At 37.9% G+C, this 13,734-nt stretch overlaps 1 protein-coding gene across 3 annotated transcripts in view; it reads left to right on the top strand.

Annotated features, from left to right (window-relative positions):
- Nucleotides 1-13,734, top strand: part of REC114 (REC114 meiotic recombination protein) — a 127,973-nt gene that overhangs the window by 32,941 nt on the left and 81,298 nt on the right. For all 3 annotated transcript variants that reach the window (XM_049613843.1, XM_049613841.1, XM_049613842.1), the window contains exon 2: nt 11,401-11,490. In XM_049613843.1, the coding sequence (XP_049469800.1) occupies nt 11,401-11,490 (90 nt within the window). The remainder of the gene's footprint in view (nt 1-11,400; nt 11,491-13,734) is intronic.

Genomic DNA, 13,734 nt, shown 5'->3' on the forward strand with positions numbered 1-13,734 from the left:
CTTCTCATGATGCCTACTGTGACCACATATTTATATTGTAACTTTCATGCCCTGTCTTTACACTCCTATTCTCTTGACCCTGCTTTACTATTTCCCTACCTCCTAGCACTTTCTGATATACTAGATTATTTATTTATTATGTTAAGTGATGTGCCTAGAGCATTTGACACCCAGAGTGGATAATTTTTTTTTAACATTTTTTATTTATTTTAGAGAGAGAGACAGACAGACAGACAGACAGACACTGAGCACGAGCAGGGGAGGGGCAGATAGAGAGGGAGACGCAGAATCTGAAGCAGACTCCAGGCTCTGAGCTGTCATCACAGAGCCTGAGGTGGGGCTTAAACTCATGAACCACGAGATCATGACCTGAGCTGAAGTTAGACGCTTAACTGACTGAACCACCCAGGCGCCCCTGGAGTGGATGACTTTTTTTTTTAATGTTTATTTATTTTTGAGAGAGGACAGAGCACAAGTGGGGGAGGGGGTAGAGAGAGAAGAAGACACAGAATCTGAAGCAGGTTCCCGGCTCCGAGCTGTCAGCCCAGAGCCCGATGCAGGGCTCAAACCCATGAACCACGGGATCATGACCTGAGCTGAAGTCGGATGCTTAATAGACTGAGCCACCCAGGTGCCCCTGGAGTGGATAATTTTTTAACACGCCACTCCCCTAAATGATGACATTATTTTCATAAAATTTTCACAAATGAAATTGTTCATTTATTTTGTAGATAGTAAATTTTTCTATTGAGCTTCATTATTATCCTCATGGCAGTAAAATCAATGAGAAAAGGGAAATACACATTATAGTATAAGACAGGAAAAAAGCATAACTCCTTAGCCAATTGTTTTTACATCTTGTTAACTGAACTTTGATTCTTTGGTTAGAGGCCGATACTTTATGTAATTAATCACCCACAAACTAACAAATGATTAAAAAACCTGAATCTCCAATGGTACAATCTAAGCAACTAATGATAAAATTGCTGTTTTGTTCTCCTTTTTGTTCTTTAGTTTGGAAACATTTAATAATTTAAAATGTTAAAGTTATTATTCAAGTTTAGTAAAATACTTTTAGTGTGAGCTAAAATTTGCACTTCAACAAAATGTTCCATCTTATTAGTTGCACTTATAGTTTTTTTTTTTTTTTTAACATTTATTTATTTTTGAGACAGAGGGAGACAGAGCATGAATGGGGGAGGGTCAGAGAGAGAGGGAGACACAGAATCGGAAACAGGCTCCAGGCTCCGAGCTGTCAGCCCAGAGCCCGACGCGGGGCTCGAACTCACGGACCGCGAGATCATGACCTGAGCTGAAGTCGGACGCTTAACCGACCGAGCCACCCAGGCGCCCTGCACTTATAGTTTTTTAAAACACACTTTTAAACACAAATCTAAATACCAAGAGGTCCCAGATTTTGAGTAACTTAAATCCGTTTTTTTGTCTTTACAATCAGTATGCTATCATTGTTTATTTTGAATCTAGTCTAAATGCAGAAGGACATAGTACCACAGGTTTGAAGTAAACTGCATCCTAAGAAAGAGTTGGAGACAAGAACTTTGCATTAAACAAGCTTGAAGTATTTCAAATCTTTGTGAGCTATTCTTGAAACAAGTGTATGTGGTTAAGTCTGCATTTATGTGGGCCAACATTATAACTGGGAGTTTTCCAAATGAATGCGTAAAAGACCAAGTTTATTAAAGAATAAGTAATAACAATATGATAATTTGAAGCTTACATATGTGTTATTTAAACTTAGCAGTGATTGTAGCAGTTGTTTGGAACTAGGACCAACAAAAGACTTTTTTCAGGGAGGAGTATTTTCTCAGTGACATTGATTAGAATTGTGGGCATGTGGTGGTAGTAAAAAGCAGAGTGCTTGTTAGTCAGTTTGACTATTGTTTATAAATTCTTGACAAAGCATTCCCTTATTGCCTGAACCAGGATTGACTGCTCTCAACATCCCACCCTTAGAGTGCCACTAATTATACTTGTTTATTGTAGTCTCTACCCTTGCCCAGCATCCCATCCCACATTAGCTCCATGAAGCCAACAAATATTTTGTTCAGTGATGTATCACATCTTTCAAAAAAAACGCTTGACATCTAGTAGGTGCTCAATAAATATTTGTTGAATAAACGAATGAATGAAGCTCAAGGTCAGGGACATTCCTTGCCATGTTTTTTTTTTTTTCTTTCCTAAATATTTATAAAAGAAATTGGTGTATAGTGGGTAGTACTTTGTTAATGTTAACCTAGTGAAATGCTTGATATATGGTGTTTTTAATCTCTACAGAAGAGTTTAGAATTTTTATTACTGCTGTAACAAATTGCCACAAACTTAGTGGCTTATGACAACTCAAACTTACTCTTTTATAGTTCTCGTGGTCAAAATAGGTCTTATGGGGCTAAAATCAAGGTGTCAGCAGGGCTGCATTCTTTCTGGAGGCTCTAGGGGAGAATCTTTTTCTTTCCTGTTCCAGCCTCTAGTGGCTACCTGAATTCCTTGCCTTGTACTACCTTCCATCTTCAAAAGCCATCAATCACATTTCCTTCTCTGACTCTTCTGCCTCCTCTTTCCTTTATAAGAACTCTTGTGATTATATTGGGGCCCCCTGGACAATCCAGGCTCTCTCTCATCTCAAGATCCTTAACTTGAATTGCCTCTGCAGAGTCTCCTTTGCCACATAAGAAAGCATAATCATAGGTTCTAGAGATTAAGACATGGAAATCTTTGAGGGGCCATTATTCTGCCTGCCTCAGCATTGTACCAATACTAGATGTTCCTATCCGTGAACAAAATGTCTCACTCCATAGATTTACATGTTCTTAAATTTCTGTCAATTTTCAGTGTGCAGGTCTTTCACTTTTCCTCATATTTATCCCTAAGTATTTCATATTTTTGATGCTGTGATAAATGTTGATATTTTTAAAATTTCAAATTCTTTTTTATTAAAGTTTATTTATTTTGAGAGAGAGAGTGTGTGCATGTGCAGGAGGGGCAGAGAGAATATCCCAAGTAGGCTCCACGCTGTCAGCATGGAGTCTAGCATGGGGCTCAAATCCATGAACTGTGAGATCATGACCTGAAGCCAAAATCAAGAGCTGGGCACTTAACTGACTGAGCCACACAAGTGCCCCTAAAATTTCAAATTCTAATTGTTCTTTACTAGTTTGTATACATTTAGTTTTCCTTTATTGCTCTTGTATCCTGTAACCTTTCTAGAATTCATTTATTCTAGGAAAATCAATTGGACTTTCTACATAAGTGATCCTATTGTTTGTGAATTAAGACAGTTTTACGTCTTTCTTTACAATCTGGGTGTTTTATTTCTTTTTCTTGCCTGATTGCAATTGTTAGAACTTCCAGGACAGTGTTGAATAGGAGTAGTGAGAGCTAATGTTTGTCTTGTTCTTTATGTTAGAGAGAAAGCTTTTAGTCTTTCACTCTTAAGTATGATGTTAACTGTAGGTTTTTCATAGATGCCCTTTGTCAGCTCTAGGAAATTCCTTCTATGCCTGGTTTGCTGAGTTTTTAAATCAGGAATGGATGTTAGATTTTGTCAGATGCCTTTTCTGTATTCTGTCATTATTGAGGTGATCATACGGTTTTTCTTTTTGAGTTTGTTAACATGGTGAATTACATTCATTTCAAAATACTTCCTAATTTCCCTTTTAATTTTGTATTTGCTCATGGGTTATTTAGAAATATACTACGTAGTTTCAAAATATTTGGGGATTTTTTTCAGAGATTTTTCTGTTATTGATTTCTAGTTTAATTGTGCTCAGAGAACATACTTATAAATTCACCAAGACTTGTTTTATGGCCCAGAATTTTGTCTGTCTTGGTAAATGCTTTCTGTACACTTGAGAAGAATGTGTATTTTTGCTGGTATTGGGTGAAGTATTCTATAAATATCAATTGGGTTATGTTGGATGATAGTGTTGTTCAAGTCTACTATATACATTTGCTGATTTTCTATGTACTTGTTCTATCAATTTTTGAGAGAGGGGTATTGACATCTCTGAATGTAATTGTGGATTTGTCTGTATCCCCCTACAGTTCTATCAATTATTGCTTCATGTATTTTTAAGCTCTGTTATTGGAGACACAAATGTTTAGGATAATTATGTCTCTTAATTAACCTACTCCTTTATCAATAAAAATGAAATGACCTTCTCTATACTTTTTGATACTCTTGCCTAATGTTAATATAGATACTTCAATTTTCTTTTGACTAATATTCGCATGATATTATATTTTCCCCACTCTTTTGTTTTTAACCTGTTCATGTTTTTATATTTAAAATGTGGGGTGCCTGGGTGGCTCAGTCGGTTAAGCGTCCAACTTCAGCTCAAGTCATGATCTCCTATTTCGTGGGTTCGAGCCCTTCATTGGGATCTGTGCTGACAGCCCAGAGCCTGGAGCCTGCTTCGGATTCTATGTCTCCCTCTCTCTCTACCCCTCCCCTGCTCGTGCTCTGTCTTTCTGTCTCTCTCAAAAATATAAACACTTTTTTTTGATATTTTAGATTCTTCTTTTATTTATTTTTCTCATTCTGGTTTTTTTCTTCATTTAATTAAAAAAAAATTTTTTTTTTCAACGTTTATTTTATTTTTGGGACAGAGAGAGACAGAGCATGAACGGGGGAGGGACAGAGAGAGAGGGAGACACAGAATCGGAAACAGGCTTCAGGCTCCGAGCCATCAGCCCAGAGCCCGACGCGGGGCTCGAACTCACGGACCGTGAGATCGTGACCTGGCTGAAGTCGGACGCTTAACCGACTGCGCCACCCAGGCGCCCCTTCTTCATTTAATTTTTTATTTAATTTTTTATTTTAACTTATATCCAAGTTAGCGTATAGTGCAACAATGATTTCAGGAGTAGATTCCTTAATGCCCCTTGCCCATTTAGACCATCCCCCTGCCCACAACCCCTCCAGCAACCCTCTGTTTGCTCTCCATATTTAAGAGTCTTTTATGTTTTTGATCCCCTCCCTGTTTTTATATTATTTTTGCTTCCCTTCCCTTATGTTCATCTGTTTTGTATCTTAAAGTCCTCATAGGAGTGAAGTCATGTGATATTTGTCTTTCTCTGACTAATTTCGCTTAGCATAATACCCTCTAGTTCCATCCACGTAGTTGCAAATGGCAAGATTTCATTCTTTTTGATTGCTGAGTGGTACTCCATTGTATATACATATATGTATATATACCACGTCTTCTTTATCCATCCATTGATGGACATTTGGACTCTTTCCATAGTTTGGCTATTGTTGATAGTGCTGCTATAAACATTGGGGTGCATGGGCCTCTTCGAAACAGCATACCTGTATCCCTTGGATAAATACCTATTAGTGCAATTGCTGGGTTGTAGGGTGGTTCTATTTTTAATTTTTTGAGGAACCTCCATACTATTTTCCAGAGTGGCTGTGCCAGCTTTCATTCCTACCAGCAGTGCAAAAGAGATCCTCTTTCTCCTCATCCTCGCCAACATCTGTTGTTGCCTGAGTTGTTAATGTTAACCATTCTGACAGGTATAAGGTAGTATCTCATTGTGGTTTTGATTTGTTTTTCCCTGATGATGAGTAATGTTGAGCATTTTTTCATGTTTTGGTTGGCCATCTGGATGTCTTCTTTGGAGAAGTGTCTATTCATGTCTTTTGCCCATTTCTTCAGTGGATTATTTGTTTTTTGGGTATTGAGTTTGATAACTTCTTTATAGATTTTTGGATACTAACCCTTTATCTGATATATCATTTGCAAATATCTTCTCCCATTCCATTGGTTGCCTTTTAGTTTTGCTGATTGTTTCCTTCGCTGTGCAGAAGATTTTTATTTTGATGAGGTCCCAGTAGTTCATTTTTGCTTTTGTTTCTCTTGCCTCCAGGGACATGTTGAGTAACAAGTTGCTGTAGCCAAGGTCAAAGAGATTTTTGCCTGCTTTCTCCTTGAGGATTTTGATGGCTTCCTGTCTTATATTTAGGTCTTTCATCCATTTTGAATTTTTTTGTGTGTATGGTGTAAGAAAGTGGTCCAGGTTCATTTTTCTGCATGTCACTGTCCAGTTTTCCCAGCACCACTTGCTGAAGAGACTGTCTTTATTCCATTGGATATTTTTTCCTGCTTTGTCAAAGGTTAGTTGGCCATATGTTTGTGGGTCCGTTTCTGAGGTCTCTATTCTGTCACATTGATCTGAGTGTCTGTTCTTGTGCCAGTACCATACTGTCTTGATGATTACAGCTTTGTAATACAGCTTGAAGTCTGGGATTGTGATGCTTCCTGCTTTGGTTTTCTTTTTCAAGATTGCTTTGGCTATTCGGGGTCTTTTGTGGTTCCATACAAATTTTAGGATTGTTTGTTCTAGCTCTGTGAAGAATGCTAGTGTTATTTTGATACGTATTGCATTGAATATGTAGATTGCTTTGGGTAGTATTGATGTTTTAACAATATTTGTTCTTCCTACCCAGGAACGTGGAATATTTTTCCTTTTTTTGTGTCTTCTTCAATTTCTTTCATAAGCTTTCTATAGTTTTCAGTGTATAGATTTTTCACCTCTTTGGTTAGATTTATTCCTAGGTATTTTAAGGTTTTTGGTGCAATTGTAAATGGGATCAACTCCTTGATTTCTCTTTCTGTTGCTTCATTGTTGGTGTATAGAAATGCAACCGATTTCTGTGCATTGATTTTATGTCTTGCCACTTTGCTGAATTAATGGATCAGTTCTAGTAGTTTTTTGGTGGAATCTTTTGGATTTTCCATATAGAGTATCCTGTCATCTGCAAAGAGTGAAAGTTTGACCTCCTCCTGGCCGATTTGGATGTCTTTTATTTCTTTGTGTTGTCTGATTGCTGAGGCTAAGACTTCTAATACTATGTTGAATAACAGTGGCAAAAGTGGTCATCCTTGTCTTGTCCCTGACCTTCGGGGGAAAGCTCTCAGTTTTTCCCCATTGAGGATGATATTAGCAATGGGTCTTTCATATATGGCTTTTATGATCTTGAGGTATGATCCTTCTATCCCTACTTTCTTAAGAGTTTTTATCAAGAAAGGATGCTGTATTTTGTCAAATGCTTTCTCTGCATCTGTTGAGAGGATCATGTGGTTCTTGTTCTTTCTTTTATTGATGTGATGAATCACATTGATTGTTTTGTGGATATTGAACTGGGCCTGCATCCCAGGTATAAATCCCAGTTGGTCGTGGTGAATAATTTTTTTAATGTATTGTTGTATCCAAAACTAAATACACGTTTTAAAAAATAAAATGCATTTCAGGGTGTCTGGGTGGCTCAGTTGGTTGAGCCTCCGACTCCGGCTTCGGTCATGATCTCACAATTTGTGAGTTTGAGCATCCATTAGGCTCTGTGCTGACAGCTCAGAGCCTGGGGCCTGCTTCAGGTTCTGTGTCTCCCTCTCTCTCTGCCCCTCCCCTGCTCACACTCTGTCTCTCTCAAAAATGAATAAACATTAAAATATAAATAAAATAAATTAAAATGCATTTCATATAGGCAGGATCTAGTCATACCTTTTTGTCCTGTTAGATTGTCTTTTATTCGGGTATTTAAGCCATTTACACTTAATGTGATCGATCATTGATAGGGTGGGTATAAGTATATAATCTTGGTATTTGTTTTGTGTTTGTCCCATCTGTTCTTTGTTCCCTTTTTATTCTTATTCTGACTTTCAGATTACGTTTTAAAGAAAATAGGTAGATAACAAGTAAATATAAAGTAACAAAAATGGAAAGAACTATGGAGGAAAGCAAAGCTGGAAAAAAGGAATAGGAGCCATCTGGTTTGGGCAATGAGAGGAATTGGTGGCAGTTTTCAGTAGGATGGTCAGGAAAGGTATTACCTGAAAAGGTGACATTTAAGCAAAGACTTGAAGAAGATGAAGGAGTGAGTTATGTGAATATAAGAGAATTTTAGATAGAACAGGACTGAAAAAGCCCTGAGATTTATAATCACGAATTTTCCTAGTAGGTTCAAAGAGCAGCAAGGAGGCCAGTGTGGATGGAGCAGAGTGCCCAAGGGTGATGAGAGCAAAGGGGCAGTAGGGGCTGGGTTGTAGAATACTTTGCATGAGTTTCCGAATGAGATGCAGGGCTACTGCAGGGCTTTGAGCTGGAAATAACATGATCTAACTTAGGTTTTAAAAGGATCACTCTGGAGGGGGCTCCTGGGTGGTTCAGTTAGTTAAGTGTCTGACTCTTGATTTCAGCTCAGATCATGATCTCACAGTTCACAGGATCAAGCCGCTTGTCAGGCTCTGTGCTGATAGCATGGAGCCTGCTTGGGATTCTCTGTCTCCCTCTCTCTCTGCCCTTCCCTGGTTACACTTTCCCTCCCACTCTCTCAAAATAAATAAACTCTAAAAAAAAAAAAAAATCACTCGCTTACTTTATTGAGAATAAATTGTGTGGGGAGGGGGAGCAAGAACACAAACGGAAAGCCATTTAGGAGGTTATTATGTTAATACAACTGGAGATGGTAACTCAGACCAGACCCATGAGAAGTGATTGGATGCTGAATATTTTGAAGATAGACATGAAGGATGTGCTGATGGATTGATTTGGATATGAGGAAAGGAGAGGATTTAAGAATGATTCCACCATTTACATAAGAATTATATTCTTTGATGTGAAACTGTGGGAGTCAGATACCTACAACAGCCTGGTATGTGGTATGCGTTTTGTGTTGGGAAGGCAGTCTTTTGTGCATGTAGTCTTTCAGCCCCTTTCGGCCAAGACCCTAAGAATGGGTCTGAAGCCTGGAACACTTCCTTTACCAAGGGAGAGTCCTCATAGCCCATGCTCCTTTGTTCTGCTTAAGTATTATATGGCACCCAGCCAACCCTACTGCTGTATCTGTCCCTTTGGGGGAGGGAATGGTGTCCTTCTGCTGCAGCACCAGAGGGCTGAGAATAGGCCAACTGCTCTGTATGGCTGCTGAGAGGGACCTGCTCTCTCTCTCCCCCACCAGGGGGAACTGACCCCACTACTGATGCTCATCTTGCTCTATTTATTCTGTATGTGAGTAAAGTGCTGTTCCATCCAGTACTTGACTGTGTTGTGTTTTCCATAGTGACTCCAGTACCAAAATGCAGTGGGCAGAAATGGTTGGATTTCTACTCCTGGTGATAGGCAACAGATGTCACTTGCTCAACACTTTGTAAATATTGAATGAATAAATGAATGAATGGAGGGTTTGGACTTGGAATTAGGAGCTGTTAATTTTGAAATGACTGTTGGACCTTTAAGTGGAAATAATGAGTGGGCAATTAGATGTAACAATTTGGAGCCCAGGGGAGTAGTCTACTGGGATTCTCTTGGAAATCATTAGTCACTACTTGAAAAACTTATAAAATAATTGGGAAAGAATTGGGGTCTCCATAGTGAGTGTTCCTACCCAACAAAAGACATATATAAAAATGTTCATAACAGCATTGTTAGTGGTAGACCTAAACTGGAAAACAATATTGATCAACAAGAGAATGAAAAAATAAATTGTGGTGTAGTCATAGAATGGTATTGTACAGTAATGAAAATGAATGAACTGGGTACATGCAACAACACTGATGAAGCCAGACATAATTCTTTCTATATGATTCTATTCTTATAAATAAAGCTAAACTATGGTGTTAGAAATCAAGCTGTGTTAGGGGGAGAAGGAGCAGGTAGTGATTGGGAGACAGCACTAGGGTACCTTCTGGAAGGCTGGCAATGTTCTGTTTCTTCACCTGGGTGGTAATTATTATATGTTGACGTTATCATTATTCACTGAGTTGTACACTTAAGTGTTGGACACTTTGGGGGGTATTTTCAGGGTGTATATTACATTTCTAAAAAAAATAAACTATCATGTTAACATATTGCCTCCTAAAGAATTTGTTGACCAGGCTCTAGTTTTGAAAGCTCCTCTTGACTCCTAGCTATCCATGTGGTTTTAAGTGGTCATGAAGCATAAAAGATAATCTATTTAAACTGTGGCAGGAAGAGTATCATACAAATAGCTGAATTCTTAATACTAGAAAAGAGGCAGAATAACAACCACTGAAGTTTCGATTTTAGCATACCTTCCTTGACATCTAAAAATCCTTCAAGTTTTTTTAAGGTTGGAATTTAAAGTGAATTAGAGGAAACTCAGTAGGAAATCTTAAGTTTAAATATAGCATTAAAGCTGTAAACCCCACATATGAAACTATAAGAACATTATTTCTCAATAGAATGTAGTAACTGCATAAAGATATACTTGAGTTAGGTATGTGTTAATTGTTTTGAGCTTTGAGCATTGAGGTGAATCCATAATTTCATCTTATTATTTCTACAAGGATGTTTACCTTACAATGTATGAAAACCACCTATACAGGGTAGCCACTTAAGACCCAAATTCTACTAGTCTGTATCTGTCAGTCATATCCTCCTTGACATTTTGATTTCATTGCCTCAACTCCCTACGAAAACTATGGACCAAATTTAACAAGATAAAATATAATGAGAATAAATGCAAGGTCTTACATTTAGGTTCAGATGAAAATGAAAGTCTGATTTACCAATATAAGTGATGAAGTTTCAGGAAGTTTTGCTGATATCAGATCATTCTTCAAATGGGACTACCTCCTCAAAAAGTTAATGTGATTGTAGGCTGCATTAGTGCAAAAAATAGGAGATAGTTAGACCACACCAAGCGTATTATGGTCAGTTTTGGGCACCATATTTTAAGAGTGACATTGACAAATTAAAGTTCATGCAAAGAAAAGCACCAGGTTTTGAGGGATTATAAAAATGGATTGTATGGCTGATGAAAGGAGGACTCTGAAGTCTCATAGCAACACTGTAGGGCATTATCCCCATTTTACAGAAAAGAAATTGAGGCTCAAAGATAATTAATGACTAATTAAAATGATACTGAAAAGTGGTTGGCTTAGGGCCCACATCTCCTTATTTTTAATGTAGTATTGTTTTCATTTCAAAATATATGTTTTAGTTATATTTTTTAAAAGCTGACTGTTAGCCCCTATAGAGGAGAAACTTGAAATGATAAGTAAATGATTACAGATCTGTAAATTTTTTTAATGTTTATTTTTTTTTAAAGAGAGAGAGATAGAGTGCGAGTGGGGGAGGGGCAGAGAGAGAGGGAGACACAGAATCTGAAGCAGGCTCCAGGCTCCGAGCTATCAGCACAAACTCCAACGCAGGGCTCAAAGTCATGAACCACGGGATCATGACCTGAGCCAAAGTTGGAGCTTAACAGACTCAACCACCCAGGCGCCCCTACAGATTAAACAGAAGGAAAAGAAATGTTCAGAGTAGGAAGCTCAGTGTGAGAAGATATTATACATTTATTGGTATTTCAGAAGTGTATTGTCTTATGCACATTTCTTTCACTTTTTCTTTTTCAAGGTTTTTGACTCCAGTGAAGAATCTGGGTATCTTGTTCTCACCATTGTTATATCAGGTCATTTCTTCATTTCCCAAGGACCCACACTGCTGGTAGGTTTTACGCATATAGTTTAATTATGCAAATATATTTCTTTATATTTGTAGCTTTACATTAATTTTTGTACTCTCATGCTTCAGTCTCACAGAAATTCATCAGGTTCAACAAATTAAGCATTTATTGAATGTTCTTTAGCAGTAGGTAATACAGATATATACTGAAGAGGTTTAGGGTTCTGTTTTGGGAATCAAAGTGGATCAAAGGATTGAGATTAACCAGTATTATAAAGGATTCTTAACTGGGGAAATTGGGTTGAGACCGGCTAAATTTATAGAGAAATGTGTGGAGGGTTTTTCAAAGAAGGTAAAGAACATATGCAGAGGGATAGATTTGAGGAAATAGAAAACTTGAAACAGGCTATTATTAACTTACATAGCCCTCTATAAAACTAATTTTATAAAGGTGCATTTGTTCTTTATTCTGAACACACACATGTATTGTAGGAAATTTTTGAAATGAAGAAATAAAGGAGAAAATAACATCCATTTTTGCTTGAAAGTTTGTCTGAATTGGTATTTAGAAACAAAATGAAGAAACAAGACAACTTCTAGTCAAAGAATTGTAAAAGAAAGGAAATATAAAGGAAGGTTATTACATCATTCACCTGTGAATAATATCTACATAGACATAATAAATTTGTACAGGTATTTACTGAATATCAACATAGGCATAACTTATTCACTTAACGGGTATTTATTGAGCAATTATTACATAGTAGGCATTGTTCTAGGTGCTAAGGATATAGCAGTAAACAAAGACAGAAATCCCTATCATCATGGAGTGTCATCATTTTAGTGGGGAGAAACATCATAAACAAATAGGTCAAATATAGTTAAAAGATATGAATTTTTGGTGGATCCCTTATACATTCTATTTTATTAGGATGGCAGCATCCCACAGTCATATATTGTGATGATCCGTCTCTCCACTTACGTGGTGTATAGCCTTATCCTTGAATGTGAAGTGACCTGCAAAGTCCTCTTTGTGTTCCTCCTGATTTTTAAAACTGTAGCAGTGGTATCATTTTTGCTTTATTTACCACTGTTAGGGCTTGAATCATTTGCAGAAGAAAAGAGGTCTTCTTTAGCTTTGAATGAAGAATATTCCAGATGGTGGACAGGGGGATGCCTGGTACACAGCTAAGTTTTCCTCTATGAATATTGTGAGACTTCACTGAATGATGACATTAAGGCAATTTTGCTTCCTGAGACATAGGAGGACATCCTGTGCTTTGTCTGCTCCATCTGTTTGTACCAGTGGTAAATGTTGTTACAAACTGATAGAGGTCTCTTTGTATCATACATGAAACGATTTTTGCAATGCGGTTATAAAACTAAGGTTATCAAATTCCAAAGAACCACTACTGAGAAATACAATGGTAACTCCACAGTTTGTTGCACGTTGCCTGTACATATATACCTTATATATTGGATAATACTTAAAAAAAAAAAAATTCTAGGTAGGCTTCATTCCCAGTATGGGGCTTGAACTCATGATCCTGAGATCAAGAGTCACATGTCCTACTGACTGAGTCAGTCAGGCACCCCTATTGGATATTACTTTTTAAAAGTCTTGCAATGCCTGGGTGATTCAGTTGGTTAAGCCTCCAACTTTGGCTCAGGTCATGATATCACGGTTCGTGAGTCTGAGCCCTGCGTTGGGCTCTGCACTGAAGCTCAGAGCCTGGAGCCTGTTTCCGATTCTGTGTCTCCCTCTCTCTCTGCCCTCCTCTGCTTGCACTCTGTCTGTCTCTCTCTCAAAAATAAACATTAAAATTTTTTTAAAATCTTTATTAAATGCTTTGTTTTACTTTTTTTAATGTTTATTTTCGAGAGAGAGAGAGACAGAGCACGAGTGGGAGAGGGGCACAGAGAGGAGACACAGAATCCAAAGCAGGCTCCAGGCTCCCAGCACAGAGCCCAACACGGGGCTCAAACCCACGGACCACGAGATCATGACCTGAGCTGAAGCCAGATGCTTAACTGGCTGAGCCACCCACGTACCCCTGTTAAGCACTTTTTGAAACTCAGTTTTATTGGGGTATAATTTACATAAAATCACTAATTTTCAGTGTTCAATTTGATGTGTTTTGGGAAATGAATATAGTTGTGTAACCACCATCACAGTTGTGATGTAGAACATTCCAAATAACTCTAAAAGTTTCTGTGTGCCCTGTTATAGTCAGTCCCCTCTGAGGGGGGGAATCTACCCTTCTACCCTCAGATCCTGCTTTCTGT

Source organism: Panthera uncia, assembly GCF_023721935.1.
Source record: "Panthera uncia isolate 11264 chromosome B3 unlocalized genomic scaffold, Puncia_PCG_1.0 HiC_scaffold_1, whole genome shotgun sequence".
NCBI classification, from domain to species: domain Eukaryota; kingdom Metazoa; phylum Chordata; class Mammalia; order Carnivora; family Felidae; genus Panthera; species Panthera uncia.